Raw genomic sequence first — 26208 nt, 5'->3', positions numbered from 1 at the left:
TCCTCTCTCTGAAAGTACACAGGCTCCTATAGAAGCTCTCCTCTCTCTGGGAGTACACTGGCTCCTATAGAAGCTCTCCTCTCTCTCTGAAAACACACAGGCTCCTATAGAAGCTCTCCTCTCTCTCTGAAAACACACAGGCTCCTGTAGAAGCTTTCCTCTCTTAAAGTACACAGGCTCCCATAGAAGCTCTCCCCTCTCTCTGAAAGCACAAAGTCACCTATAGAAGGTCACCTCTGAAAGTACACAGGCTCCTATGGAAGCTCTCCTCTCTCTCTGGTGTCTGAAAGCACACAGGCTCCTATAGAAGCTCTCCTCTCTCTCTCCGAAAGCACACAGGCTCCTATAGAGCTCAGCTCTCTCTCTGAAATTACAAGGCTCCTATAGAAGCACTCCTCTCTGAAAGTAAACAAGCTCCTATAGAAGCTCTCCTCTGTCTCTGAAAACACACAGGCTCCAATAGAAGCTGTCCTCTCTCTCTGGTGTCTGAAAGCACACAGGCTCCTACGAAAGCTCTCCTCTCTCTCTGAAAACACACAGGCTCCTATAGAAGCTCTCCTCTCCGAAAGTACACAGGCTCCTGTAGAAGCTCTCCTCTCTCTGAGAGTACACAGAATCCTATAGAAGCTCTCCTCTCTCTCTGAAAACACACAGGCTGCTATAGAAGCTCTCCTCTCTCTCTTAAAGTACACAGGCTCCTGTAGAAGCTCTCCTCTCTCTCTGAAAACACACAGGCTCCTATAGAAGCTCTCCTCTCTCTCTGAAAGTACACAGGTTCCTATAGAAGCTTTCCTCTCTTAAAGTACACAGGCTCCTGTAGAAGCTCTCCTCTCTCTCTGAAAACACACAGGCTCCTATAGAAGCTCTCCTCTCTCTGGGAGTACACTGGCTCCTACAGAAGCGCTCCTCTCTCTGAAAGCACACAGGCTCCTGTAGAAGCTCACCTCTCTCTGAAAACACACAGGCTCCTATTGAACGTCTCCTCTCTCTCTGAAAACACACAGGCTCCTATAGAAGCTCTCCTCTCTCTGGGAGTACACTGGCTCCTATAGAAGTTCTCCTCTCTGAAAACACACAGGCTCCTATAGAAGCTCTCCTCTCTCTCTCTGAAAACACACAGACTCCTATAGAAGCTCTCCTCTCTCTGGGAGTACACTGGCTCCTATAGAAGCTCTCCTCTCTCTCTGAAAACACACAGGCTCCTATAGAAGATCTCCTCTCTCTCTGAAAGTACACAGGTTCCTATAGAAGCTTTCCTCTCTTAAAGTACACAGGCTCTTATAGAAGCTCACCTCTCTCTCTGAAAACACACAGGCTCCAATAGAAGCTGTCCTCTCTCTCTGGTGTCTGAAAGCACACAGGCTCCTACAGAAGCTCTCCTCTCTCTCTGAAAGCACACAGGCTCCTGTAGAAGCTCTCCTCTGTCTCTGAAAACACACAGGCTCCAATAGAAGCTGTCCTCTCTCTCTGCTGTCTGAAAGCGCACAGGCTCCTACAGAAGCTCTCCTCTCTCTCTGAAAGCACACAGGCTCCTGTAGAAGCTCTCCTCTCTCTCTGAAAACACACAGGCTCCTAAAGAAGCTCTCCTCTCTCTGGGAGTACACTGGATCCTACAGAAGCTCTCCTCTCTCTCTGAAAACACACAGGCTCCTATAGAAGCTCTCCCCTCTCTCTGAAAGTACACAGGCTCCTATAGAAGCTCTCCTCTCTCTGGGAGTACACTGGCTCCTATGGAAGGTCTCCTCTATCTCTGAAAACACACTGGCTCCTATAGAAGCTCTCCTCTATCTCTGAAAACACACAGGCTCCTATAGAAGCTCTCCTCTCTCTGGGAGTACACTGGCTCCTATAGAAACTCTCCTCTCTCTCTGAAAACACACAGGCTCCTATAGAAGCTCTCCTCTCTCTCTGAAAGTACACAGGTTCCTATAAAAGCTTTCCTCTCTTAAAGTACACAGGCTCCTGTAGAAGCTCACCTCTCTCTCTGAAAACACACAGGCTCCAATAGAAGCTCTCCTCTCTCTCTGAAAACACACAGGCTCCTATAGAAGCTCTCCTCTCTCTCTGGTGTCTGAAAGCACACAGGCTCCTACAGAAGCTCTCCTCTCTGTCTGAAAACACACAGGCTCCTGTAGAAGCTCACCACTCTCTCTGAAAACACACAGGCTCCTATTGAACGTCTCCTCTCTCTCTGAAAACACACAGGCTCCTGTAGAAGCTCTCCTCTCTCTGGGAGTACACTGGCTCCTATAGAAGCTCTCCTCTCTCTCTGAAAACACACAGGCTCCTATACAAGCTCTCCTCTCTCTTTGGCGTCTGAAAGTACACAGGCTCCTAAAGAAGCTCTCCTCTCTCTGGGAGTACACTGGCTCCTACAGAAGCTCTCCTTTCTCTCTGAAAACACACAGGCTCCTATAGAAGCTCTCCTCTCTCTTTGGCGTCTGAAAGTACACAGGCTCCTAAAGAAGCTCTCCTCTCTCTGGGAGTACACTGGCTCCTATAGAAGCTCTCCTCTCTCTCTGAAAACACACAGGCTCCTAAAGAAACTCTCCTCTCAGAGTGCACAGGCTCCTATAGAAGCTCTCCCCTCTCTCTGAAAGTACACAGGCTCCTATAGAAGTTCTCCTCTCTGAAAACACACAGGCTCCTATTGAACGTCTCCTCTCTCTCTGAAAACACACAGGCTCCTGTAGAAGCTCTCCTCTCTCTGGGAGTACACTGGCTCCTATAGAAGCTCTCCTCTCTCTCTGAAAACACACAGGCTCCTATACAAGCTCTCCTCTCTCTTTGGCGTCTGAAAGTACACAGGCTCCTAAAGAAGCTCTCCTCTCTCTGGGAGTACACTGGCTCCTATAGAAGCTCTCCTCTCTCTCTCTGAAAACACACAGGCTCCTATAGAAGCTCTCCTCTCTCTTTGGCGTCTGAAAGTACACAGGCTCCTAAAGAAGCTCTCCTCTCTCTGGGAGTACACTGGCTCCTATAGAAGCTCTCCTCTCTCTCTGAAAACACACAGGCTCCTAAAGAAACTCTCCTCTCAGAGTGCACAGGCTCCTATAGAAGCTCTCCCCTCTCTCTGAAAGTACACAGGCTCCTATAGAAGTTCTCCTCTCTCTGGGAGTACACTGGCTCCTATAGAAGCTCTCCTCTATCTCTGAAAACACACAGGCTCCAATAGAAGCTCTCCTCTCTCTGGGAGTACATTGGCTCCTACAGAAGCTCTCCTCTCTCTCTGAAAACACACAGGCTCTTATAGAAGCTCTCCTCTTTCTCTGAAAGTACACAGGTTCCTATAGAAGCTTTCCTCTCTTAAAGTACACAGGCTCCTATAGAAGCTCTCCTCTCTCATTGAAAGCACACAGGCTCCTATAGAAGCTCTCCTCTCTCATTGAAAGCACACAGGCCCCTATAGAAGCTGTCCTTTCAGAGCACACAGGCTCCCATAGAAGCTCTCCCCTCTCTCTGATAGTATACAGGCTCCTATAGAAGCTCTCCTCTCTCTCTGAAAGCACAAAGTCACCTTTAGAAGGTCACCTCTGAAAGTACACAGGCTCCTATGGAAGCTCTCCTCTCTCTCTGGTGTCTGAAAGCACACAGGATCCTATGGAAGCTCTCCTCTCTCTCTGGTGTCTGAAAGTACACAGGCTCCTATGGAAGCTCTCCTCTCTCTCTGGTGTCTGAAAGCACACAGGCTCCTATAGAAGCTCTCCTCTCTCTCTGAAAGCACACAGGCTCCTATAGAGCTCAGCTCTCTTTCTGAAATTACAAGGCTCCTATAGAAGCACTCCTCTCTGAAAGTAAACAGGCTCCTATAGAAGCTCTCCTCTGTCTCTGAAAACACACAGGCTCCAATAGAAACTGTCCTCTCTCTCTGGTGTCTGAAAGTACACAGGCTCCTATGGAAGCTCTCCTCTCTCTCTGGTGTCTGAAAGCACACAGGCTCCTATAGAAGCTCTCCTCTCTCTCTGAAAGCACACAGGCTCCTATAGAGCTCAGCTCTCTTTCTGAAATTACAAGGCTCCTATAGAAGCACTCCTCTCTGAAAGTAAACAGGCTCCTATAGAAGCTCTCCTCTGTCTCTGAAAACACACAGGCTCCAATAGAAGCTGTCCTCTCTCTCTGGTGTCTGAAAGCACACAGGCTCCTACAGAAGCTCTCCTCTCTCTCTGAAAGCACACAGGCTCCTGTAGAAGCTCTCCTCTCTCTCTGAAAACACACAGGCTCCTATAGAAGCTTTCCTCTCTTAAGTACACAGGCTCCTATAGAAGCTCACCTCTCTCTCTGAAAACACACAGGCTCCAATAGAAGCTGTCCTCTCTCTCTAGCGTCTGAAAGTACACAGGCTCCTATAGAAGCTCTCCTCTCTCTGGGAGTACACTGGCTCCTATAGAAGCTCTCCTCTCTCTCTGAAAGTACACAGGTTCCTATAGAAGCACTCCTCTCAGAGTGCACAGGCTCCTATAGAAGCTTTCCTCTCTTAAAGTACACAGGCTCCTACAGAAGCTCTCCTCTCTCTTTGGCGTCTGAAAGTACACAGGCTCCTAAAGAAGCTCTCCTCTCTCTGGGAGTACACTGGATCCTATAGAAGCTCTCCTCTCTCTCTGAAAACACACAGGCTCCTAAAGAAGCTCTCCTGTCAGAGTGCACAGGCTCCTATAGACGCTCTCCCCTCTCTCTGAAAGTACACAGGCTCCTATAGAAGCTCTCCTCTCTCTCTGAAAACACACAGGCACCTATAGAAGCTCTCCTCTCTCTCTGAAAACACACAGGCTCCTATAGAAGCTCTCCTCTCTCTCTGAAAGTACACAGGTTCCTATAGAAGCTCTCCTCTCTCTCTGGTGTCTGAAAGCACACAGGCTCCTATAGAAGCTCTCCTCTCTCTCTGAAAGTACACAGGTTCCTATAGAAGCTTTCCTCTCTTAAAGTACACAGGCTCCTATAGAAGCTCTCCTCTCTCTCTGGTGTCTGAAAGCACACAGGCTCCTATAGAAGCTCTCCTCTCTCATTGAAAGCACACAGGCTCCTATAGAAGCTCTCCTCTCTCTCTGAAAGCACAAAGTCACCTATAGAAGGTCACCTCTGAAAGTACACAGGCTCCTATGGAAGCTCTCCTCTCTCTCTGGTGTCTGAAAGCACACAGGCTCCTATAGAAGCTCTCTCCTCTCTCTCTGAAAGCACACAGGCTCCTATAGAGCTCAGCTCTCTCTCTGAAATTACAAGGCTCCTATAGAAGCACTCCTCTCTGAAAGTAAACAGGCTCCTATAGAAGCTCTCCTCTGTCTCTGAAAACACATAGGCTCCAATAGAAGCTGTCCTCTCTCTCTGGTGTCTGAAAGCACACAGGCTCCTACAGAAGCTCTCCTCTCTCTCTGAAAACACACAGGCTCCTATTGAACGTCTCCTCTCTCTCTGAAAACACACAGGCTCCTATAGAAGCTCTCCTCTCCGAAAGTACACAGGCTCCTGTAGAAGCTCTCCTCTCTCTGAGAGTACACAGAATCCTATAGAAGCTCTCCTCTCTCTCTGAAAGTACACAGGCTCCTATAGAAGCTGCCCTCATTGTCTGAAAACACATAGGCTCCTACAGAAGCTCTCTTCTCTCTCTGGAAGTACACAAATTGCTTTAGAAGTTCTACACTCTCAGAGTACACAGGCTCCTATAGAAACTCTCCCCTCCCTCTGAAAGTACACAGGCTCCTATAGAAGCTCACCTCTGACTCTAAAAGGACACAGTCTCCTATAGAACCTCTCCTCTCTCTCTGAAAACACACAGGCTCCTGTAGAAGCTCTCCTCTCTCTCTCTGAAAGTAAACAGGCTCCTATAGAAGCTCTCCTCTGTCTCGGAAAACACACAGGCTCCAATAGAAGCTGTCCTCTCTCTCTGGTGTCTGAAAGCACACAGGTTCCTTTAAAAGGTCACCTCTCTCTCTGAAAACACACAGGCTCCTATAGAAGTTCTCCTCTCTCTTTGGCGTCTGAAAGTACACAGGCTCCTAAAGAAGCTCTCCTCTCTCTGGGAGTACACTGGCTCCTATAGAAGCTCTCCTCTCTCTGAAAACACACAGGCTCCTAAAGAAACTCTCCTCTCAGAGTGCACAGGCTCCTATAGAAGCTCTCCCCTCTCTCTGAAAGTACACAGGCTCCTATAGAAGTTCTCCTCTCTCTGGGAGTACACTGGCTCCTATAGAAGCTCTCCCCTCTCTCTGAAAACACACAGGCTCCAATAGAAGCTCTCCTCTCTCTGGGAGTACACTGGCTCCTATAGAAGCTCTCCTCTCTCTCTGAAAACACACAGGCTCCTATAGAAGCTCTCCTCTCTCTCTGAAAGTACACAGGTTCCTATAGAAGCTTTCCTCTCTTAAAGTACACAGGCTCCTATAGAAGCTCTCCTCTCTCATTGAAAGCACACAGGCTCCTATAGAAGCTCTCCTCTCTCATTGAAAGCACACAGGTCCCTATAGAAGCTGTCCTTTCAGAGCACACAGGCTCCCATAGAAGCTCTCCCCTCTCTCTGATAGTATACAGGCTCCTATAGAAGCTCTCCTCTCTCTCTGAAAGCACAAAGTCACCTTTAGAAGGTCACCTCTGAAAGTACACAGGCTCCTATGGAAGCTCTCCTCTCTCTCTGGTGTCTGAAAGCACACAGGATCCTATGGAAGCTCTCCTCTCTCTCTGGTGTCTGAAAGTACACAGGCTCCTATGGAAACTCTCCTCTCTCTCTGGTGTCTGAAAGCACACAGGCTCCTATAGAAGCTCTCCTCTCTCTCTGAAAGCACACAGGCTCCTATAGAGCTCAGCTCTCTTTCTGAAATTACAAGGCTCCTATAGAAGCACTCCTCTCTGAAAGTAAACAGGCTCCTATAGAAGCTCTCCTCTGTCTCTGAAAACACACAGGCTCCAATAGAAGCTGTCCTCTCTCTCTGGTGTCTGAAAGTACACAGGCTCCTATAGAAGCTCTCCTCTCTCTGGGAGTACACTGGCTCCTATAGAAGCTCTCCTCTCTCTCTGAAAGCACACAGGCTCCTATACAGCTCAGCTCTCTTTCTGAAATTACAAGGCTCCTATAGAAGCACTCCTCTCTGAAAGTAAACAGGCTCCTATAGAAGCTCTCCTCTGTCTCTGAAAACACACAGGCTCCAATAGAAGCTGTCCTCTCTCTCTGGTGTCTGAAAGCACACAGGCTCCTACAGAAGCTCTCCTCTCTCTCTGAAAGCACACAGGCTCCTGTAGAAGCTCTCCTCTCTCTCTGAAAACACACAGGCTCCTATAGAAGCTTTCCTCTCTTAAGTACACAGGCTCCTATAGAAGCTCACCTCTCTCTCTGAAAACACACAGGCTCCAATAGAAGCTGTCCTCTCTCTCTGGCGTCTGAAAGTACACAGGCTCCTATAGAAGCTCTCCTCTCTCTGGGAGTACACTGGCTCCTATAGAAGCTCTCCTCTCTCTCTGAAAGTACACAGGTTCCTATAGAAGCTCTCCTGTCAGAGTGCACAGGCTCCTATAGAAGCTCTCCCCTCTCTCTGAAAGTACACAGGCTCCTATAGAAGCTCTCCTCTCTCTCTGAAAACACACAGGCACCTATAGAAGCTCTCCTCTCTCTCTGAAAACACACAGGCTCCTATAGAAGCTCTCCTCTCTCTCTGAAAGTACACAGGTTCCTATAGAAGCTCTCCTCTCTCTCTGGTGTCTGAAAGCACACAGGCTCCTATAGAAGCTCTCCTCTCTCTCTGAAAGTACACAGGTTCCTATAGAAGCTTTCCTCTCTTAAAGTACACAGGCTCCTATAGAAGCTCTCCTCTCTCTCTGGTGTCTGAAAGCACACAGGCTCCTATAGAAGCTCTCCTCTCTCATTGAAAGCACACAGGCTCCTATAGAAGCTCTCCTCTCTCTCTGAAAGCACAAAGTCACCTATAGAAGGTCACCTCTGAAAGTACACAGGCTCCTATGGAAGCTCTCCTCTCTCTCTGGTGTCTGAAAGCACACAGGCTCCTATAGAAGCTCTCTCCTCTCTCTCTGAAAGCACACAGGTTCCTATAGAGCTCAGCTCTCTCTCTGAAATTACAAGGCTCCTATAGAAGCATTCCTCTCTGAAAGTAAACAGGCTCCTATAGAAGCTCTCCTCTGTCTCTGAAAACACATAGGCTCCAATAGAAGCTGTCCTCTCTCTCTGGTGTCTGAAAGCACACAGGCTCCTACAGAAGCTCTCCTCTCTCTCTGAAAGCACACAGGCTCCTGTAGAAGCTCACCTCTCTCTCTGAAAACACACAGGCTCCTATTGAACGTCTCCTCTCTCTCTGAAAACACACAGGCTCCTATAGAAGCTCTCCTCTCCGAAAGTACACAGGCTCCTGTAGAAGCTCTCCTCTCTCTGAGAGTACACAGAATCCTATAGAAGCTCTCCTCTCTCTCTGAAAGTACACAGGCTCCTATAGAAGCTGCCCTCATTGTCTGAAAACACATAGGCTCCTACAGAAGCTCTCTTCTCTCTCTGGAAGTGCACAAATTGCTTTAGAAGTTCTACACTCTCAGAGTACACAGGCTCCTATAGAAACTCTCCCCTCCCTCTGAAAGTACACAGGCTCCTATAGAAGCTCACCTCTGACTCTAAAAGGACACAGTCTCCTATAGAACCTCTCCTCTCTCTCTGAAAACACACAGGCTCCAATAGAAGCTGTCCTCTCTCTCTGGTGTCTGAAAGCACACAGGTTCCTTTAGAAGGTCACCTCTCTCTCTGAAAGCACACAGGTTCCTATAGAAGCTCTCCTCTCTGAAAGTACAGAGGCTCCTATGGAAGCTCTTCTCTCTCTCTGAAAGCACACAGGCTCCTATAGAAGCTCACCTCTCTCTCTGAAAGTACACAGGCTCCTATAGAAGCTCTCCTCCCTCTCTGAAAGTACAGAGGCTCCTATAGAAGCTCTCCTCTCTCTCTGAAAGTACACAGGCTCCAAAAGAAGCTCTCCTCACTCTCTGAATGTACACAGGTTCCTATAGAAGCTTTCCTCTCTGAATGTACACAGGCTCCTATAGAAGCTCTCCTCTATCTTTGAAAACACAGGCTCCAATAGAAGCTCACCCCTCTCTCTGGTGTCTGAAAGTACACAGGCTCCTTTAGAAGCTCACATCTCTCTCTGAAAGTAGACAGGATCCTATAGAAGCTAACCTATCTCTCTGAAAGCACTCAGGCTCCTATAGAAGCTCTGCTCTTTCTCTGAAAGTACACAGGCTCCTATAGAAGCTCTCCTCTCTTTCTCTGAAAGCACACAGGCTCCTATAGAAGCTCTCGTCTCTCTCTGAAAGCACACAGGCTCCTATAGAAGCTCTCGTCTCTCTCTGAAAGCACACAGGCTCCTATAGAAGCTCTGCTCTCTCTCTCTCTGAAAACACACAGGCTCCTATTGAAGTTCTCCTCTCTCCCTGATGTCTGAAAGTACACATGCTCCTATAGAAGCTCTCCTTTCTCTGTGAAAGCACACAGGCTCCTATAGAAGCTCTCCTCTCTCTCTCTCTCTGAAAGCACACAGGCTCCTATAGAAGCTCTCCTCTCTCTCTCTGAAAACACACAGGCTCCTATAGAAGCTCTCCTCTCCGAAAGTACACAGGCTCCTGTAGAAGCTCTCCTCTCTCTGAGAGTACACAGAATCCTATAGAAGCTCTCCTCTCTCTCTGAAAGTACACAGGCTCCTATAGAAGCTGCCCTCATTGTCTGAAAACACATAGGCTCCTACAGAAGCTCTCTTCTCTCTCTGGAAGTACACAAATTGCTTTAGAAGTTCTACACTCTCAGAGTACACAGGCTCCTATAGAAACTCTCCCCTCCCTCTGAAAGTACACAGGCTCTTATAGAAGCTCACCTCTGACTCTAAAAGGACACAGTCTCCTATAGAACCTCTCCTCTCTCTCTGAAAACACACAGGCTCCTGTAGAAGCTCTCCTCTCTCTCTCTGAAAGTAAACAGGCTCCTATAGAAGCTCTCCTCTGTCTCGGAAAACACACAGGCTCCAATAGAAGCTGTCCTCTCTCTCTGGTGTCTGAAAGCACACAGGTTCCTTTAGAAGGTCACCTCTCTCTCTGAAAGCACACAGGTTCCTATAGAAGCTCTCCTCTCTGAAAGTACAGAGGCTCCTATAGAAGCTCTTCTCTCTCTGAAAGCACACAGGCTCCTATAGAAGCTCTTCTCTCTCTCTGAAAGCACACAGGCTCCTATAGAAGCTTACCTCTCTCTGAAAGCACATAGGCTCCTATAGAAGCTCTCCTCTCTCTCTGAAAGTACACAGGCTCCTATAGAAGCTCTCCTCCCTCTCTGAAAGTACAGAGGCTCCTATAGAAGCTCTCCTCTCTCTCTGAAAGTACACAGGCTCCAAAAGAAGCTCTCCTCACTCTCTGAATGTACACAGGTTCCTATAGAAGCTTTCCTCTCTGAAAGTACACAAGCTCCTATAGAAGCTCTCCTCACTCTCTGAATGTACACAGGCTCCTATAGAAGCTCTCCTCTATCTTTGAAAACACAGGCTCCAATAGGAGCTCACCCCTCTCTCTAGTGTCTGAAAGTACACAGGCTCCTTTAGAAGCTCACATCTCTCTCTGAAAGTAGACAGGCTCCTATAGAAGCTCACCTATCTCTCTGAAAGCACTCAGGCTCCTATAGAAGCTCTGCTCTCTCTCTGAAAGTACACAGGCTCCTATAGAAGCTCTCCTCTCTTTCTCTGAAAGCACTCAGGCTCCTATAGAAGCTCTGCTCTCTCTCTGAAAGTACACAGGCTCCTATAGAAGCTCACCTCTCTCTCTGAAAGCACACAGGTTCCTATAGAAGCTCTCCTCTGTCTCTCTCTCTCTCTGAAAGCACACAGGCTCCTATTGAAGTTCTCCTCTCTCCCTGATGTCTGAAAGCACACATGCTCCTATAGAAGCTCTCCTTTCTCTCTGAAAGCACACAGGCTCCTATAGAAGCTCTCCTCTCTCTCTGAAAACACACAGGCTCCTATTGAAGTTCACCTCTCTCTCCTTTGATGTCTGAAAGCACACATGCTCCTATAGAAGCTCTCCTTTCTCTCTGAAAGCACAGGCTCCTGTAGAAGCTCTCCTCTCTCTGAAAGCAGAAAGGCTCCTATAGAAGCTCTCCTCTTTCTGAGAGTACACAGGCTCCTCCAGAAGCTCTGCTCTCTCCCTGAATGTACAAAGGCTCCTATAGAAGCTCTCCTCTCTCTCTGAAAACACACAGGCTCCTACAGAAGCTCTCATCTCTCTCTCTGAAAGTACACAGGCTCCTATAGAAGCTCTCCTCTGCTTCCTCAGGGAGTTTGTGTTGTAATCAGGCAGTGCTGCAGACACCACAGCCTCTCGCAGAGGACCCCGGTAACCATGGTGCGTAAACTGAAGTTCCACGAGCAGAAGCTGCTGAAGAAAGTCGACTTTATCTCCTGGGAGGTGGACAATAACCTGAAGGAGGTTAAAGTTCTGCGCCGGTTCCGCATTCAGCGGAGAGAGGATTATACCAAGTGAGTGAGTTGGGCTCAGGCGGCCGCACGGCGAAGGGCCAGTAGCAGGCGGGAGGGAAACTAAGGGCGCCGCCATGTTGGCCAGGCCTTGGCAACGGTCTCTCGCCCGACTGGAGCCAGGAGACCAACCTCCCCTGGCAACCCCTCTATGAGACCAACCTCCCCTGGCAACCCCTCCATGAGACCAGCCTCCCCCGGCAGCCCCTCCATGAAACCAGCCTCCCCCGGCAGCCCCTCCATGAGACCAGCCTCCCCCGGCAGCCCCTCCATGAGACCAGCGTCCCCCCGGGCAACTCCTCCGTGAGACCATCGTCCCCCCGGGCAACCCCTCCGTGAGACCAGCGTCCCCCCTGGCAAGCCCTCCAGGAGACCAGCGTCCCCCCTGGCAAGCCCTCCAGGAGACCAGCGTCCCCCCTGGCAAGCCCTCCAGGAGACCAGCGTCCCCCCTGGCAAGCCCTCCAGGAGACCAGCGTCCCCCCTGGCAAGCCCTCCAGGAGACCAGCGTCCCCCCTGGCAAGCCCTCCAGGAGACCAGCGTCCCCCCTGGCAAGCCCTCCAGGAGACCAGCGTCCCCCCTGGCAAGCCCTCCAGGAGACCAGCGTCCCCCCCCTGGCAAGCCCTCCAGGAGACCAGCCTCCCCCCTGGCAGGCCCTCCAGGAGACCAACCTCCCCCCTGGCAGGCCCTCCAGGAGACCAGCCTCCCCCCTGGCAGGCCCTCCAGGAGACCAGCCTCCCCCCTGGCAAGCCCTCCGGGAGACCAGCCTCCCCCCTGGCAAGCCCTCCGGGAGACCAGCCTCCCCCCTGGCAAGCCCTCCGGGAGACCAGCCTCCCCCCTGGCAAGCCCTCCGGGAGACCAGCCTCCCCCCTGGCAAGCCCTCCGGGAGACCAGCCTCCCCTGCCAACCCACTGCCACCACCCCCACGCGACAGACTGCCCTGGCAACCCCCAGCCCCCTTCGCAGGAGACAGTCTGCCCTGGCAACCCCCAGCCCCCTTCGCAGGAGACAGTCTGCCCTGGCAACCCCCAGCCCCCTTCGCAGGAGACAGTCTGCCCTGGCAACCCCCATCCCCCTTCGCAGGAGACAGTCTGCCCTGGCAACCCCCAGCCCCCTTCGCAGTAGACAGTCTGCCCTGGCAACCCCCAGCCCCCTTCGCAGGAGACAGTCTGCCCTGGCAACCCCCAGCACCCTTCGCAGGAGACAGTCTGCCCTGGCAACCCCTTCGCAGGAGACAGTCTGCCCTGGCAACCCCCAGCCCCCTTCGCAGGAGACAGTCTCTCCTGGAGAATGTCTGCCCCCTGGCAATGCATCCGCTCAGCACCAGACATCATTACAGCCTTGGTCCAAATCTGGACAAAAAGAGCTGAACTCCACAGGTGAGGTGAAAATGAGTGCCTTTGACATCGAGGCAGCATTTGACTGAGTGGGATCAAGGATCCTGAGTAAAATTGAAGTTAATAGAAAGTGGGAATAGTCTTCACTGGTTGGAGTCATACCTAGCATAAAGAACTTAGGAATCAGGAGTAGGCCACTTGACCCCTTGAGCCTGCTCCGCCATTCAATAAGATCATGGCTGATATGAATGTAACCTCAACCCCACATTCCAGCCTACCCCTGATAACCTTTCACCCCTTGTTAATCAAGAATCTGTCTCACTCTGCCTTAAAAATATTTAGAGACTCTGCTTCCATTGTCTTTTGAGGAAGAGAGTCCCAAAGACTCTCTACCCTCTGAGAGAAAATATTTCTCCTCATCTCCGTCTTAAATGAGCGACCCCTTATTTTTAAACTGTGACCCTTAGCTCCAGATTCTCGCACAAGAGAAAACGTCTTCTCCACATCCACCCTGTCAAGACCCCTCAGGATTTAAAGGTTTCAGTTAAGTTGCCTCTTATCCTTCTAAATTCCAGTGGATTCAAACCTAACCTGTCCAGCCTTTTCTCATAAGACAACCTGCCCATTCCTGGTATTAGCATAGTAAACCTTCTCTGAACTGCTTCTAACACATTTATATCTTTCTTTAAATAAGGAGACCAGCACTGTACACAATACTCCAGATGTGGTCTCACCAATGCCCTGTACAACTGAAGCTTAACCTGTCTACTTTTGTAATCAATTCCCCTCATAATAGATGATAACTATCCTAATTACCTGCTGTACCTGCGTACAACCCTTTTGTGATTGATGCACGAGGACATCCAGATCCCTCTGAACCTCAAAGCTCTACAATCTCTCACTATTTAGATAATAAGCTTCCTTTTTATTCTTCCTGCCAAAATAAACAATTTCACATTTGCCCACATTATACTCCATTTGCCAGATCTTTGCCCACTCATTTAAAGTATCTATGTCACTATGTAGCCTCCTTACGTCCTCTTCACAATTTACTTTCTAATCTACTTTCTTTGTGTCGTCAGCAAATTTAGCCATCATCCCTTCATCCGAGTCATTTATATAAATTGTAAAAAGTTGAGGCCCCAGCACTGATTCCTGTGGCACACCACTCGTCACATTCTGCCAACCAGAAAAAGACTCAATTATGCCAACTCTCTGCTTCCTGTTAGCTAACCAATCTTCTATCCATGCCAATATGTTAACTCCTACACCATGAGCTTTTATTTTCTGCAATAACCTTTGATGTGGCACTTTATCAGATGCCTTTGGGAAATCTAAGAACAGTACATCCACTGGTTCCCCTTTATTCACAGCACTCCAATGAAACACTCCAATAAATTGAACATGATTTCCCATTTACAAAACCATGTTGACTCTGCCTGATTGCCTTGAATTTTTCGAAGTACCCTGCTATAACATCTTTAATAATGGCTCCTAACATTTTCCCTATGACAGATGTTGGGCTAACTAGCCTATAGTTTCCTGCTTTTTGTCTCTCTCCCTTTTTGAATAAAGGAATTATATTTGCTATTTTCCAATCTAATGGAACTTTCCCCGAATCTAGGAAATTTTGGAAGATTAAAACCAGTGCATCAACTATCTCACTAGGCACTTCTTTCAAGACCTTAGGGTGCAGTCCATCTGCACCTGGGGATTTGTTACCCTGCAGCCCCAACAATTTGTTCGATACCACTGGTGATTGTAATTTTCCCGAGTTCCTCCCTCCCTTCCATTTCCTGATTTATAGCTGTTTCTGGGATGTTACTTGTGCCCTCTTTAGTGAAGACCGAAGCAAAGTGCCTGTTAATTAATCCGTCATCTCCCTACTTTCCATTATCAACTCCCTAGATGCATACTTTATAAGACCAATGCTCACTTTGTTAACTCTTCTTATTTAAATATCTATAGAAACTCTTATTATCTGTCTTTATATTACTAGCTAGCTTTCTCTCATGCTCTAATTTTTTCCTCCTTATTAATCTTTTTGTCATTCTTTGCTGTTTTTCATATTCTTTCCAATCTTCTGACCTGCCACCCGCCTTTGTGTAATTATATGCTTTTACTTTAAGTTTGATATTGCCTTTAACTTTTTTAGTTAACCACGGATTTCCCTTGGAATTTTTCTTTCTCATTGGAATGTATATATTCTGTGTATTCTGAAATATTCCTTTAAATGTCTGCCACTGAATGTCTATTGACACATCCCTTAACCTCATTTGCCAGTTCACTTTAGCTCACTCTGCTTTCATGCCTTAATAATTGCCCTTATTTAAGTTTAAAATACTAATCTTGGACGCACTCATTTCTCCCTAAAAATGAATGTAAAATTCAATTATCTTATGATCGCTGCTAACTAGGGGTGCCTTCGCTATGCGGTTATCAATTAATTCTATCTTGTTGCATAATACCAGGTCTAGTATAGCCTGCTCTCTGGTTGACTCCAGAACACGCTGTTCTAAGAAACCATCCCAAGTGCAATCTATGAACTCTTCATCTATGCTACCTTTGCCCATCTGATTTTTCCAATCTAGATGTAGATTAAAATCCCCCATGATTATTGTTGTACCTTTCTGGCAAGTTCCCATTATCTCTTCTTTTATACTCTGTCCTACCATGTAGTTACAATTAGGAGGCCTGTACACCACTCTCACAAGTGACTTCTTGCCTTTATCATTCCTCTTCTTAACCCAAACCGCCTCTACATCCTGGTTTCCTGAACTTAGGTCATCCCTCTCTAATGTGCTAATACCATCATTAATTAACAGAGCTACCCTCCACCTTTTCCTAACTTCCCATCCTTCCTAAATGTCACACCCCCAATCAATATTCAAGTCCCAATCTATGTCACCTGTAGCCACGTCTATGTAATGGCTATTAAATTGTACTTTTTTATTTCTAATTGCGCTATCAGTTCATCTGTTTTGTTTTGAATGCTACATGTGTTTAGATACAGAGCCTTTAGTTTCGTCCTTTTATTATTTTTGTAGTGTCTAGCCTTATCTGCTGACTTACTCTTAGAAATGTACTCTGTCCCTTCCTGTCACAGTCTGTTCATCATTTCCCATATTAATTCTTGTCTCTCTTGCTTTGTCTCTCCTCTTTTCAGTTTACCACATCTTCCCAAATTTGATCCCTTGCCCCTACTATTCAGTTTAAAACCCTCTTTACTTCCCTAGTTAGGCGGCTCACGAGGACACCAGCCTCAGCAAGGTTCAGGTGTAGACCGTCCTAACGGTACAGATCCCATTTTCCCCAATACTGGTGTCTGTGCCCCACAAACCGGAACCCACTTCTCTCAGCCTTTTAGTCGTGCATTCATTTCTCTAATCTTACTTGTCGTATGCCAATTTGCACGTGGCTCAGATAATAATCCAGAAATTATTATTTTTGAGGTTCTGCTTCTTAATTTGGTGCCTAGCTCGTCATACTGACGATGCAGAGCCTCCTTCCTCATCTTGCCTATGTCATTGCTACCAACATGGACCACGACCGCTGGGTCCTCCCCCATGCCCCACTGCAAATTCCTCTCCAGTCATGAGCAGATGTCCCGAACCCTGGCACCGGGCAGGCAACAAAGCCGCCTGGACTCTTGCTCTTTGCTGCAGAGAACAGTGTCAATCCGCCTTACTATACTGTGCCCTACCACCACTGTATTCCTTTTTGCTCCCCCACTTGGATGGCTTCCTGTACCACGGTGTCATGGTCAGTTTTCTCATCCACCCTACAGCCCCCACTCTCACCCAAACAAGCTGAGAGAACATCAGACCTGTTGGACAATTGCAGAGGCTGACACTCCTGCTCTCTGAGATGATTGTGTTGTTGGAAGACAATCATCTCAGCCCCAGGACAATACTGCGTGAGTTCCCCAGGGTGATGTCTTAGGCCCAATTATCTTCAGTTGGTTCAGCAATAACAATCCCTCCATTATAAGATCAGAAGTGCGGATGTTCACTGATGATTGATACTGAACACAGTGCATTTGCAACTCTTCAGATACTGAAAGAGTCAATGCCCGCGTGCAGCAAGACCTGGACAATATTCAGGCTTAGGCAGATAGGGAGCAAGTAACAATTGTGCCGCACAAGTGCCAGACAATGACCAAATCCAACAAGAGAGATTTGAACCACCCTCTCTTGACATTACCATCACTGAATCCCCCAGCATCAACTTCATGGGGGTTATCATTGACCAGAAGCTTAACTGGACCAACCATATAAATACTATGGCTATAAGAGCAGGTCAGAGGCTGGAAATCCTGCAGTATGTAACTCACCTCCTGACTCCCCAAAGCCTGTTCCCCTTCTACAAGGCACATGTCAGGAGTCTGATGAGATACTCTCCATTTACCTAGATAAGTGTAGTTCCAACAGCACTCAAGAAGCTCAGCACCATCGAGACGGAAGCAGCCCATTTGATCGGCACCCCATCCACGAACTTAAACTTTCATTCCTTCTCCAGCGAAGCACAGTGGGATTACCAATGCCACACAGACTACGGTGGTTCAAGAAGTTGGCTCGTGGTGGCCTTCAGTAGGGAAATTGGGGATGGGGAATAACTGCTGGTTCTGTCAGTGTTGTCCACATCCCATGAACTTAAAAAAACAGAAGTTGTTCACAGCAGTGTCTGGGAAATGTATCTGTTATTCCTGGAGATTCCAAGACGATCTGGGAGGGTAGTCCATTTAGGGAGCGATACCAATTATAGAGAGGGTGCTCTAATACAAAAGCAAATACCACAGCTGCTAGAAATCTGAAATGAAAACAGAAAATGCTGGAAATACTCCACAGGCCAGGCAGCATCTCTGGAGAGAGAAACAGAGTTCATTTTTCGGGTCAGTGATCTTGGATCAGAGCCCGAGCTGTCATTTCTTTCTCTGTTTTTATTATAGAGTGGGAGTCATTGCGCTGTTCTCATTAGAAAATGGATGACATAAAAGCATAGTGGGGGAATGTAGTTGTAATGCAATAAAGACCTTGCATTTATATAGTGCTGTAGACATCCCAAAGCACATCACAGCCAATGGTGTGCTGCCTGAAGTGCAACTATTCTTGTAGAAAAATACAGCAAGCAAGTTATGTGTAGCAGCCTCTCAAACAGCAGAGATCATTTATTAAATAAACAGTTTTCGGTGGTGGTGTTGGCTGAGAGATAAATGATGACCAGGACACAAGGAGAAATGTCCTGCTCTTTGAATTGTACAAGGAGATCTTTTATATCCACCAGAGAAGGTAGATTGGACCTTAGCTTAACATTTTGTATGAAAAATGATGTCTCTGACAGCATTGCAGAAGTGTCAGTCATTGGAGGGATGTTTAAACCCATGACATTTTGGCTTTGAGATGAGAGTATTTATACCAAGCGAAAGTTGACAGAAGAATGCAAATAGTGTTAGAATAAAAAGACACAGGCCAGCTCCATGCTTAACAAAAACATGAGGGGCAGAACAGCTACACACAAATTAAAGCAGAAATTGAAGCAAGATATAGTGGAATCGTGAGAAGAGAAAAAATATATGAACGGCAAAGTTTGAGTAGGAGGCTGATTGCTGTTAGTTCCTCTGTTTTGTGGAGTTGGTAACAAAGAGTTATCAATTTAATTTAGTCACTAAACAAGGAGAGGGGTTATGAGAAATGTCTTTGTACACAGTTGTTGGAGAATGGAATGCTCTGCCATGGAGTGCATGAGGCAGAGACCATTGAATCATTTGAGGGAACAATTGGATAAATAGTTGGAATTGCTCAAGAGATAGGCCTGAGGGTAGAGAATGTTGCTATGGCATAAGTTTTGGATTGTTTGAGAAAATGTCGGTACAGACATAAAATGGCCTCCTTCTGCACTGAACATTTCTGTGATTGAAAAGACTTGCAGAAGCATTTAGGTTTGTTGTGCAATTGGATAGACAAATGTCTGAAGAAATTAAATTCTGGAATTGGCATATAGGGAGACTTGGAATGACCTAGATGTAAAAGTACTTTGCTTTCAATATTGAAACATAACTGCTTGTTTGGCATTTGTAAATCAAGAAGACAGGTTGTACAAACGTTCAGATAGTACCAGAAACAGTGAAGGGAGGAAGGAAAACGCAACAAATACAGCAATCAGAAATTTTAACAAAAGCAAGAGATTATTCTATGATGTAAGTAATATTTTCAGACAGGTAACAATCAAAGTCACAATCAAATATGCAAAAGTTATACTCAGGCTTTACAATGTATTAGTGAAATCCTGCTGTGATCACTACACTAAATTATATATTTCCATTAGAAAGGGTGCAGTAATAACAGCCAGACTGACCTGACAGGTATAAGTGATGCAGAAAGATTAGAGAATTTTGAGCCTTGTATTATTGAAAGATGATAATCCAGGGAGATCCTCCTGAAAGTATATTAAACGATGTATAAATATATAGGGAAACTCTTTTGAGTTACCAACAGTCACAGATTGCAACTCTTTCGAGTACAATCACAGTTCTTGGTTTCCGGGAGTGGGACATGAACCCACAACCCTCTGATTCAAAGGCGAGGGTGCTATGAATTGAGCCACATGGACGTAGGGGCTTAACTAAATAATTATCTCACTTACTGTTTGTGGGAGCAAGCTGGCTGCTTATTGACTGCCATGTTTGACTACATAACAATGGTAATGACCCTTCAAAAATGTTTAATTGGCTGTAAAGTGCTTTGGGATGTCTTGAGACAGTGAAAGGTGCTACATAAATGTAAGTTTATTCTTCAAATTAATGCAGTTTTTTTGATAGTGTCCTGAAAAATCAATGTTACAGATATAGTTTTACTTAACGTGCATTGAGTATAAAAATTCTGTTGATCATCATCTGGTTAACTGCACTGTATGGTATAGTACTAAACCACACAAGTGAAGAAAGGCCCTGGATGAATGCCTAACCTATGCTGAAACATATAAGTACACAAGGCTGGAAAAGACCATGGATTCATCCAGTTTCAATCCTACTGTACAACCACTTGTAAGCAATGACATCGGGTCATAGAGGTCTACAGCACAGAAAAAGGCCTTTTGACCCATCGAACCTGCGCCGGTCAAACAAGTACCTAACTACTCTAATCCCATTTTCCAGCACTCGGCCCATAGCCTTGTATGCCATGGCATCGCAAGTGCACATCCAAATACTTCTTAAATGTTATGAGGATTTCTGCCTCTACCACCGTTTCAGGCAGTGAGTTCCAGATTCCCACCACCTTCTGGGTGAAAAAATTTTTCCTCACATCCCCTCTAAAGCTCCTGCCCCTTACCTTAAACCTATGCTCCCTGGTTATTGATCCCTCCACCAAGGAGAAAAGTTCCTTCCTGTCTACCCTATCCATGCCCCTCATAATTTTATACACCTCAATCATGCCCCCCCTCAATCTCCTCTGCTCCAGGGAAAATAACCCCAGTCTATCCACTCTCTCCTCATAACTAAAACTCTCCAACCCAGGCAACATCCTGGTAAATCTCCTTTGCACCCTCTATAGTGCAATTACATCCTGTAATGCGGATTCCAGAACTGCACGCAGTACTCTGGCTGTGGCATGTTTTTCTTGAAAACACTTGTCCAATTTAACCTTGAAGTGATCTAAGCTACTTGCTTCTACAAACTCCAGTGTAATTTGCTTTCTTATGGCAAGTCTGAATCTATCCCTTTTCTGCTTTTGCTGCTTTGTTCTGCTATCCTGTATTTCATCTTGACATAACTCACTGCATCTGCCTGCCCTACTAATTTAGATATCTCCATCATATTCCACCTCAGTTGTTTCCTTTCCCAGGCATCCAAGTTCGTTCTCTAATTCTTAATCGTGCAGTTAGTGAGTGTGTCAGTGCTGTACAGAGCCTTGACAAAAACCCTACAAAGTGGCAGGATGACTTCCTTCAATGACGCACTTTCCTATCCTTAAAGGTCAGAACATTTTGTTTATTTTCTTAACAGCAGCCAGGCATTGGTGTGAGGGATTGGTTAATCATGACTCCCAGGCCTTTTCCTTAATTGATCCTTCTCAGTATTTTCCCAATAATTTAATATAATCCATCTGTTTATTTTGTATCCTTAAGTGTAGGACTTGGCTACAAACTCTTGCCAGCCACCTTCCTAAATACAAATGATGCCAATTAGATTGTTTATGTCACCAGTAATGAACAGTTTCCTCATATGACAGGCACAAGTATTATGTATAAAAGGATCGACAAAGGTTTCCTGAGCCAGAAGAATGAAGGTCTGTCAGCAGCTGAAAAGAAAGATGTCAGGTTGATCAGAATTGTTTGCACAGTTTCTGTGCCCAAAAAAATTCTGCTCTCAGATGTTGAGAGTGCTGTGTATTTCCAGCGTTGTGCTTTTATTGCAGTTTTTAATCCTGCTTTTAAAAAAAATCTTGGGTGTTTTGAATTAGCTAAGCTCAGCTGGATGACAAAAGTGTCGTGGTTGTTTTCACCACTGCCAGACTTGTGAGGGATAAGTTAGCCAAGGATCTATATTTGATTCAGAGACTCCTGCTCAAAGTGCATATTTGCAAATGTCGGCCAAGGACAGGATTGGCTCAGCTAGTTTCCCTAACTGGTCAAATAGTTCTCTAACTCACTTGTTGTCTCAGTGTGTAAAGGAAGACGAGCTGGATGAAGTTGCTGGAATTGTCTTTCCCCATTCCCCAGCCTGGCTCGGCATCTTCAGGAGAGATGGAAGGGAAGCATTTGCGGGAAATGCATTAATTGAGTGAATTTGCTACTGACAGAAATTCTTGAACCATTCCAAGTGTGAAACTTGGGGTGTATTTATAGTGGCCCATTCTTCATCAGTGTCACTCAAAATTGTTTGCATCAACAAGAAAGTGACTGTAGTTTGGGAGTTGGGTCCTGATGTAACTCTCCTCCATGCTGATGTCAAAAGGCTACCTTGTATGCTTTGAGTTGCAACATAATCCGACCTTGTGCCTCATGGAACTCCAATAAACCTTTAAAATCTGCTATAAAATAAAAGCAAAATACTGCAGACACTGGAATCAGAAATAAAAACAGAAAGTGCTGAAAATATTCAGCAGGTTTGGAAACATGTTTAGAGAAAGAAACAGAGTTGATGTTTTTAAAACCTTCAGTTTTTTTTTTAAGTACCAGAAAGTGGGTGGGAATGTGCACTTTTTCCAAACACTAAAAAGTAGTTCAAAGCAAAATACTGGAGATGGTGGAAATCAGAGAAGAGCAGAAAATAATGGGAAAACTCAGCAGGTCAGGCAGCATCTGTAGAGAGGCTGATGAAGGGTCAACGACCTGAAACGTTCACTTTATTTCTGTCCTCACAGATGTTACTGAGTGTTTCCAGCATATTCTATTTACATTGCCAAAAAGTAGCTGTCCAGGGAATGGAACTTGAATACTTACGCAAAGTCCCTGTGTGCAAAATGCAGTCAACAGTGTTTGGCATGATATCGATGCACTGACTATAGATTGCACTCCATAGATATTCCTGAGACCAGTAGCAGTCGTTTAACTGCAGCCTTACAGTCCAGAAATACTAAATTAATCTGCAGCACCACATATCTGTGGATGCAAAGCTCACTGCCAGCTGTTGCCTGCGTATAAAGAGTTAAGTACAAATGCAAATGGAGGTCATTTACTGACAAGAGTGAATTTGATCTTGAAGTCAAACACTGTATTTTTCTTTTACTTTGTTAGTTCGTATTGCATGAAAGCAGCATCTGAGCACTGGTTTCCCACTATTATATTACTGAAACCAACTCTGGCAACCAGGTGGCAAAATCATAGACCCACCAAAAAAAAGCTGTCTGTGATCATGTTGCCATGATAAGTGAGCTAGGGTCAGTGATGTTAATGGAAAAAATTGGTTCTTATTCCACTCTCCCATGACTCATGCCAGACCAATATCACTGGAGAGGCAACATTTTAATTTGAAGGTTGGAGACCTCAAATGAGTTTAGCAGGATTTTGGTGTGATCCATTTATCTTGCTCTTTAAACCATTGCATGTCAGGCGGGATTTCTTTACATTTGTGACAATGAAAAGTAGGCCAGTATTTGAGTGCTGCAGTGTTCCTCCCCAGACCTCATAATGACAAACCACATGGATTTGAAAGAAGTAGTAATCATGTATGAGGATACCAGCAGCAAACCCACCTCTGGGTGCTGAATTGGCTGCCATTAATCTTGGCAGGGAGAGCAGCTCATAACTGTTCAGCTTCTTGTGTTGAGTTTCTTAACTTTTTATTAGGGGTTTGTAAGATTAGTGTTAATTGGGTACCATTTGAGTTACGAAATCTTAATTAGGCATAATTAGTTTTGGATTTGAACCTACTAATTTAGCACAAGTAGCACTGATTGGATTGAATGTATTCATTTGTCAGGATAATTTCAGAATTTGTCTATGTGACTGCGATTTCTTCGAAAAACTTAGTTGTGAAGTTTAGCAAGCCATGGCTGAGCCAATCTCCTTTCTGTGGCACAGGGAACAAATAACCTCTAAATGCTTGCAGTTGATTTCACAATTTGTTAAGTAAGGGGGTGGAAATACCTAGAAAATCAGAAGACCCATTTGTTAAGGATTGACCTGCACCTTGTTTATTAGCTTGCAACCTGAGTTATGACTAAGACATTCTTTCATCTCTGACATTTATATTAAGTGTTGGACTTTTGACCCATTGAAGCCTTATTTTTATTTTTGTTTTAATGTTTTCACTGTTTATCTTTTAACTTCTGTACTGCATGAATGGTAAAGGAACCCTATCATTTGCAGGAAGTTGACAAATGTTCACTGGAATTGGCAAAGAAACAGATATTATTGGACGAAAGTCAAGGGCGTGGTTGGCATGGTTGTTGGTATGAAGTAAGAATAGGATAGAGGATTATCCACTTGCCAATTTCTGAGTTGATGTAAAAGATCGCATCACAGCTAGAATACTTTGAGGCATCTAGTTTGCTGCGGACAGCTTTGATGGGACTGGACATGATATGTTTTATATTAATATATATAGTAATATATTGGAATGGATTGAGAATTGGTTAGCAGACAGCAAACAGAGAGTAAGAATAAATAGATCTTTTTCGGAGTGACAGACGACGACTAGTGGGATACCACAGAGACCAGTGCTTGGGGGCCTCAGCTATTCACAATATATATCATTGATTTGGATGAGGGAACCAAATGTAATATTTCCAAGTTTGTTGATGCCACAAAACTTGGTGGGAATGTGAATTTTGAGGAGGATATTAAGAGGTTTCAAGGTGATTTAAACAATTGAGTGAGTGGGCAAATACATGGCACATGCATTATAACATGGATGAGTATGAAGTTATCCACTTTGGTAGGAAAAACAGAATGGCAGAGTATTATTTAAATGGTGATAGATTTGGAAATGTTGATGTACAAATGGACCTGAGTGTCCTTGTCCACCAATCACTGAAAGCAAGCATGCAAGTACAGCAAGCAGTTGAGAAGGCAATTGGTATGTTGGCCTTCATAGCAAGAGGACTTGAGTACAGGAGCAAGGATGTCTTATTGCAGCTGTACACGGCTTTGATGAGACCACACCTGGAGTATTGTGTGCAGATTTGGGTCTCCTTACCTAAGAAAGGATATACTTTCCATCAGGGAGTGCAGCAAAGGTTGACCAGACTGATTCCTGGGATGGCAGGAATCATATGAGGAGAGATTGGGTCAACTAGGCCTGTACTCACTGGAATTTAGAAGAATGAGAGGGGATCTCATTGAAACATGTAACATTCTGGACAGACTGCATGAAGGGATGATGTTTCCTCTGGCTTTGGGGGGCGGGGGTTCCAGAACAAGGTGTCACAGTCTCAGGATACAGGGTAGGCCATTCAGCACTGAGATAAGGAGGAACTTTTCACTCAGAGGGTGGTGAACCTATGGAATTCTCTACCACAGGAAGCTATGGAAGCCAAGTCACTAAATATATTTAAGAAGGAAATAGATTTCTAGACACTGAAGGTGTAAAGGGGTATGGAAGAGAGCAGGGGTTTGGCGTTGAGATAGAGGATCAGCCATGATCATATTGAATGGCAGAGTGGGCTCAAAGAGCTGAATGACCTACTCCTCCTATTTTCTATGTTTCCATCCCAGTGTTTATAATCTGTCAAGCTATGGAGAGACCCAAGACAATGATCGATGGCTCACCAAAGTTTGCATAATGCATAACATGGGCAACAGTTATTTGCAAACCTGTATCTAGAGATCCCGAAATCCTGAGATTTATAGTCTGAAAATTTGGGCTTTTCTGGTTGTTTGAGTGGACAGAATGCTCAGCTTGTGCTGTTCCCAAGGGGTAGGATTAATTCATAAATTCACCCTGTCTTAATTGAATGACTAAAGAACTGTCCCTTTTAACGTGTTCCCTTTTCCACAACAATCCATCCTGTTACACAAGCCCTTGTGATTTCATGATACTTCTATTTCCCATCTACATGCTGTTCCTTGGGAGCATCATCCAAAGACATGACATCTGGTAGACTGATCAGGCCACCTCTACTTCCCCACCATCTCTCTTAGCTCCTATACTTCCTCTGTGTTGACAGATTGCATGCCTGACATCCATTCCTGGATAAGATAAAATTTCCTCTAGTTCAAGTTGGGAAAACCAATGCCATAGCCTTTGGCCCCTGCTCTATACCTTTGTTGCCATGCCACCAACTCCTATTTACTTCCTGTGGCTGAATTAGTCTGTTTGCAACTTTGACATCCTATTTGACTGTGAGCTGAGCTTCCACCTACGTAACATCACCAATCTCTGCCTCTGTACCAGTCCATCTGCTGCAGAAACCCTCAGCCATGTGTTTGTTGCATCCAGACTCAACTATTCCAATGCTGGCCTTCCATCTTCCCTAAACTTGATTTCATCTAAAACTCTGCTGTTCATATCTTAACTTGCACCAAGTCCTGTTCACCTGTCCACCTCTGTGTTCACTGATCTCCATTAGTTCCCAGACCACTGATGCCTTGTGATTTTGCACCTCCCTATCTCTGCAATCTCCTTCAATGCTACAACCGTCTAAGAACTGTGTTCCTCTGTATTTGACCACTTGTGCATCATCTGACTCCTTTTACCCATCATTGGAGGCTGTGCTTTCATACCCTAAACCCTGGAATTCCCTCCTTAAAGTTCTCCATATCATTTTTCTTTTAAGACACTGTTTAAATGATTTCTTTGGCCAAGCTTTTAGTTACCCATTCCATTAACACACTCTTTTTGGCTTGCTGTCAATTTTGTGTGATTACCCTCCCGTGAAACACCTTGGAATGTTTCGCTTTGTCAAAGGTGCCACATAAATGCAAATTACTGTTGTTGGGAGAGT

General features: G+C 45.6%; 1 protein-coding gene across 1 annotated transcript in view; it reads left to right on the top strand.

Moving 5' to 3' along the window:
• Positions 1-11313: 11313 nt before the first annotated feature.
• imp3 (IMP U3 small nucleolar ribonucleoprotein 3) overlaps positions 11314-26208 on the top strand; it is a 276423-nt gene continuing 261528 nt past the window's right edge. Inside the window, exon 1 of the mRNA XM_078561507.1 lies at positions 11314-11492. Within this exon, the coding sequence (XP_078417633.1) occupies positions 11356-11492 (137 nt within the window). The 5' untranslated portion in view covers positions 11314-11355. The remainder of the gene's footprint in view (positions 11493-26208) is intronic.

Source organism: Cetorhinus maximus, chromosome 17 (assembly GCF_964194155.1).
Source record: "Cetorhinus maximus chromosome 17, sCetMax3.hap1.1, whole genome shotgun sequence".
NCBI lineage: Eukaryota > Metazoa > Chordata > Chondrichthyes > Lamniformes > Cetorhinidae > Cetorhinus > Cetorhinus maximus.
Note: the sequence above shows the minus strand (reverse complement) of the source record. Positions and strands in the feature narration are given on the sequence as shown.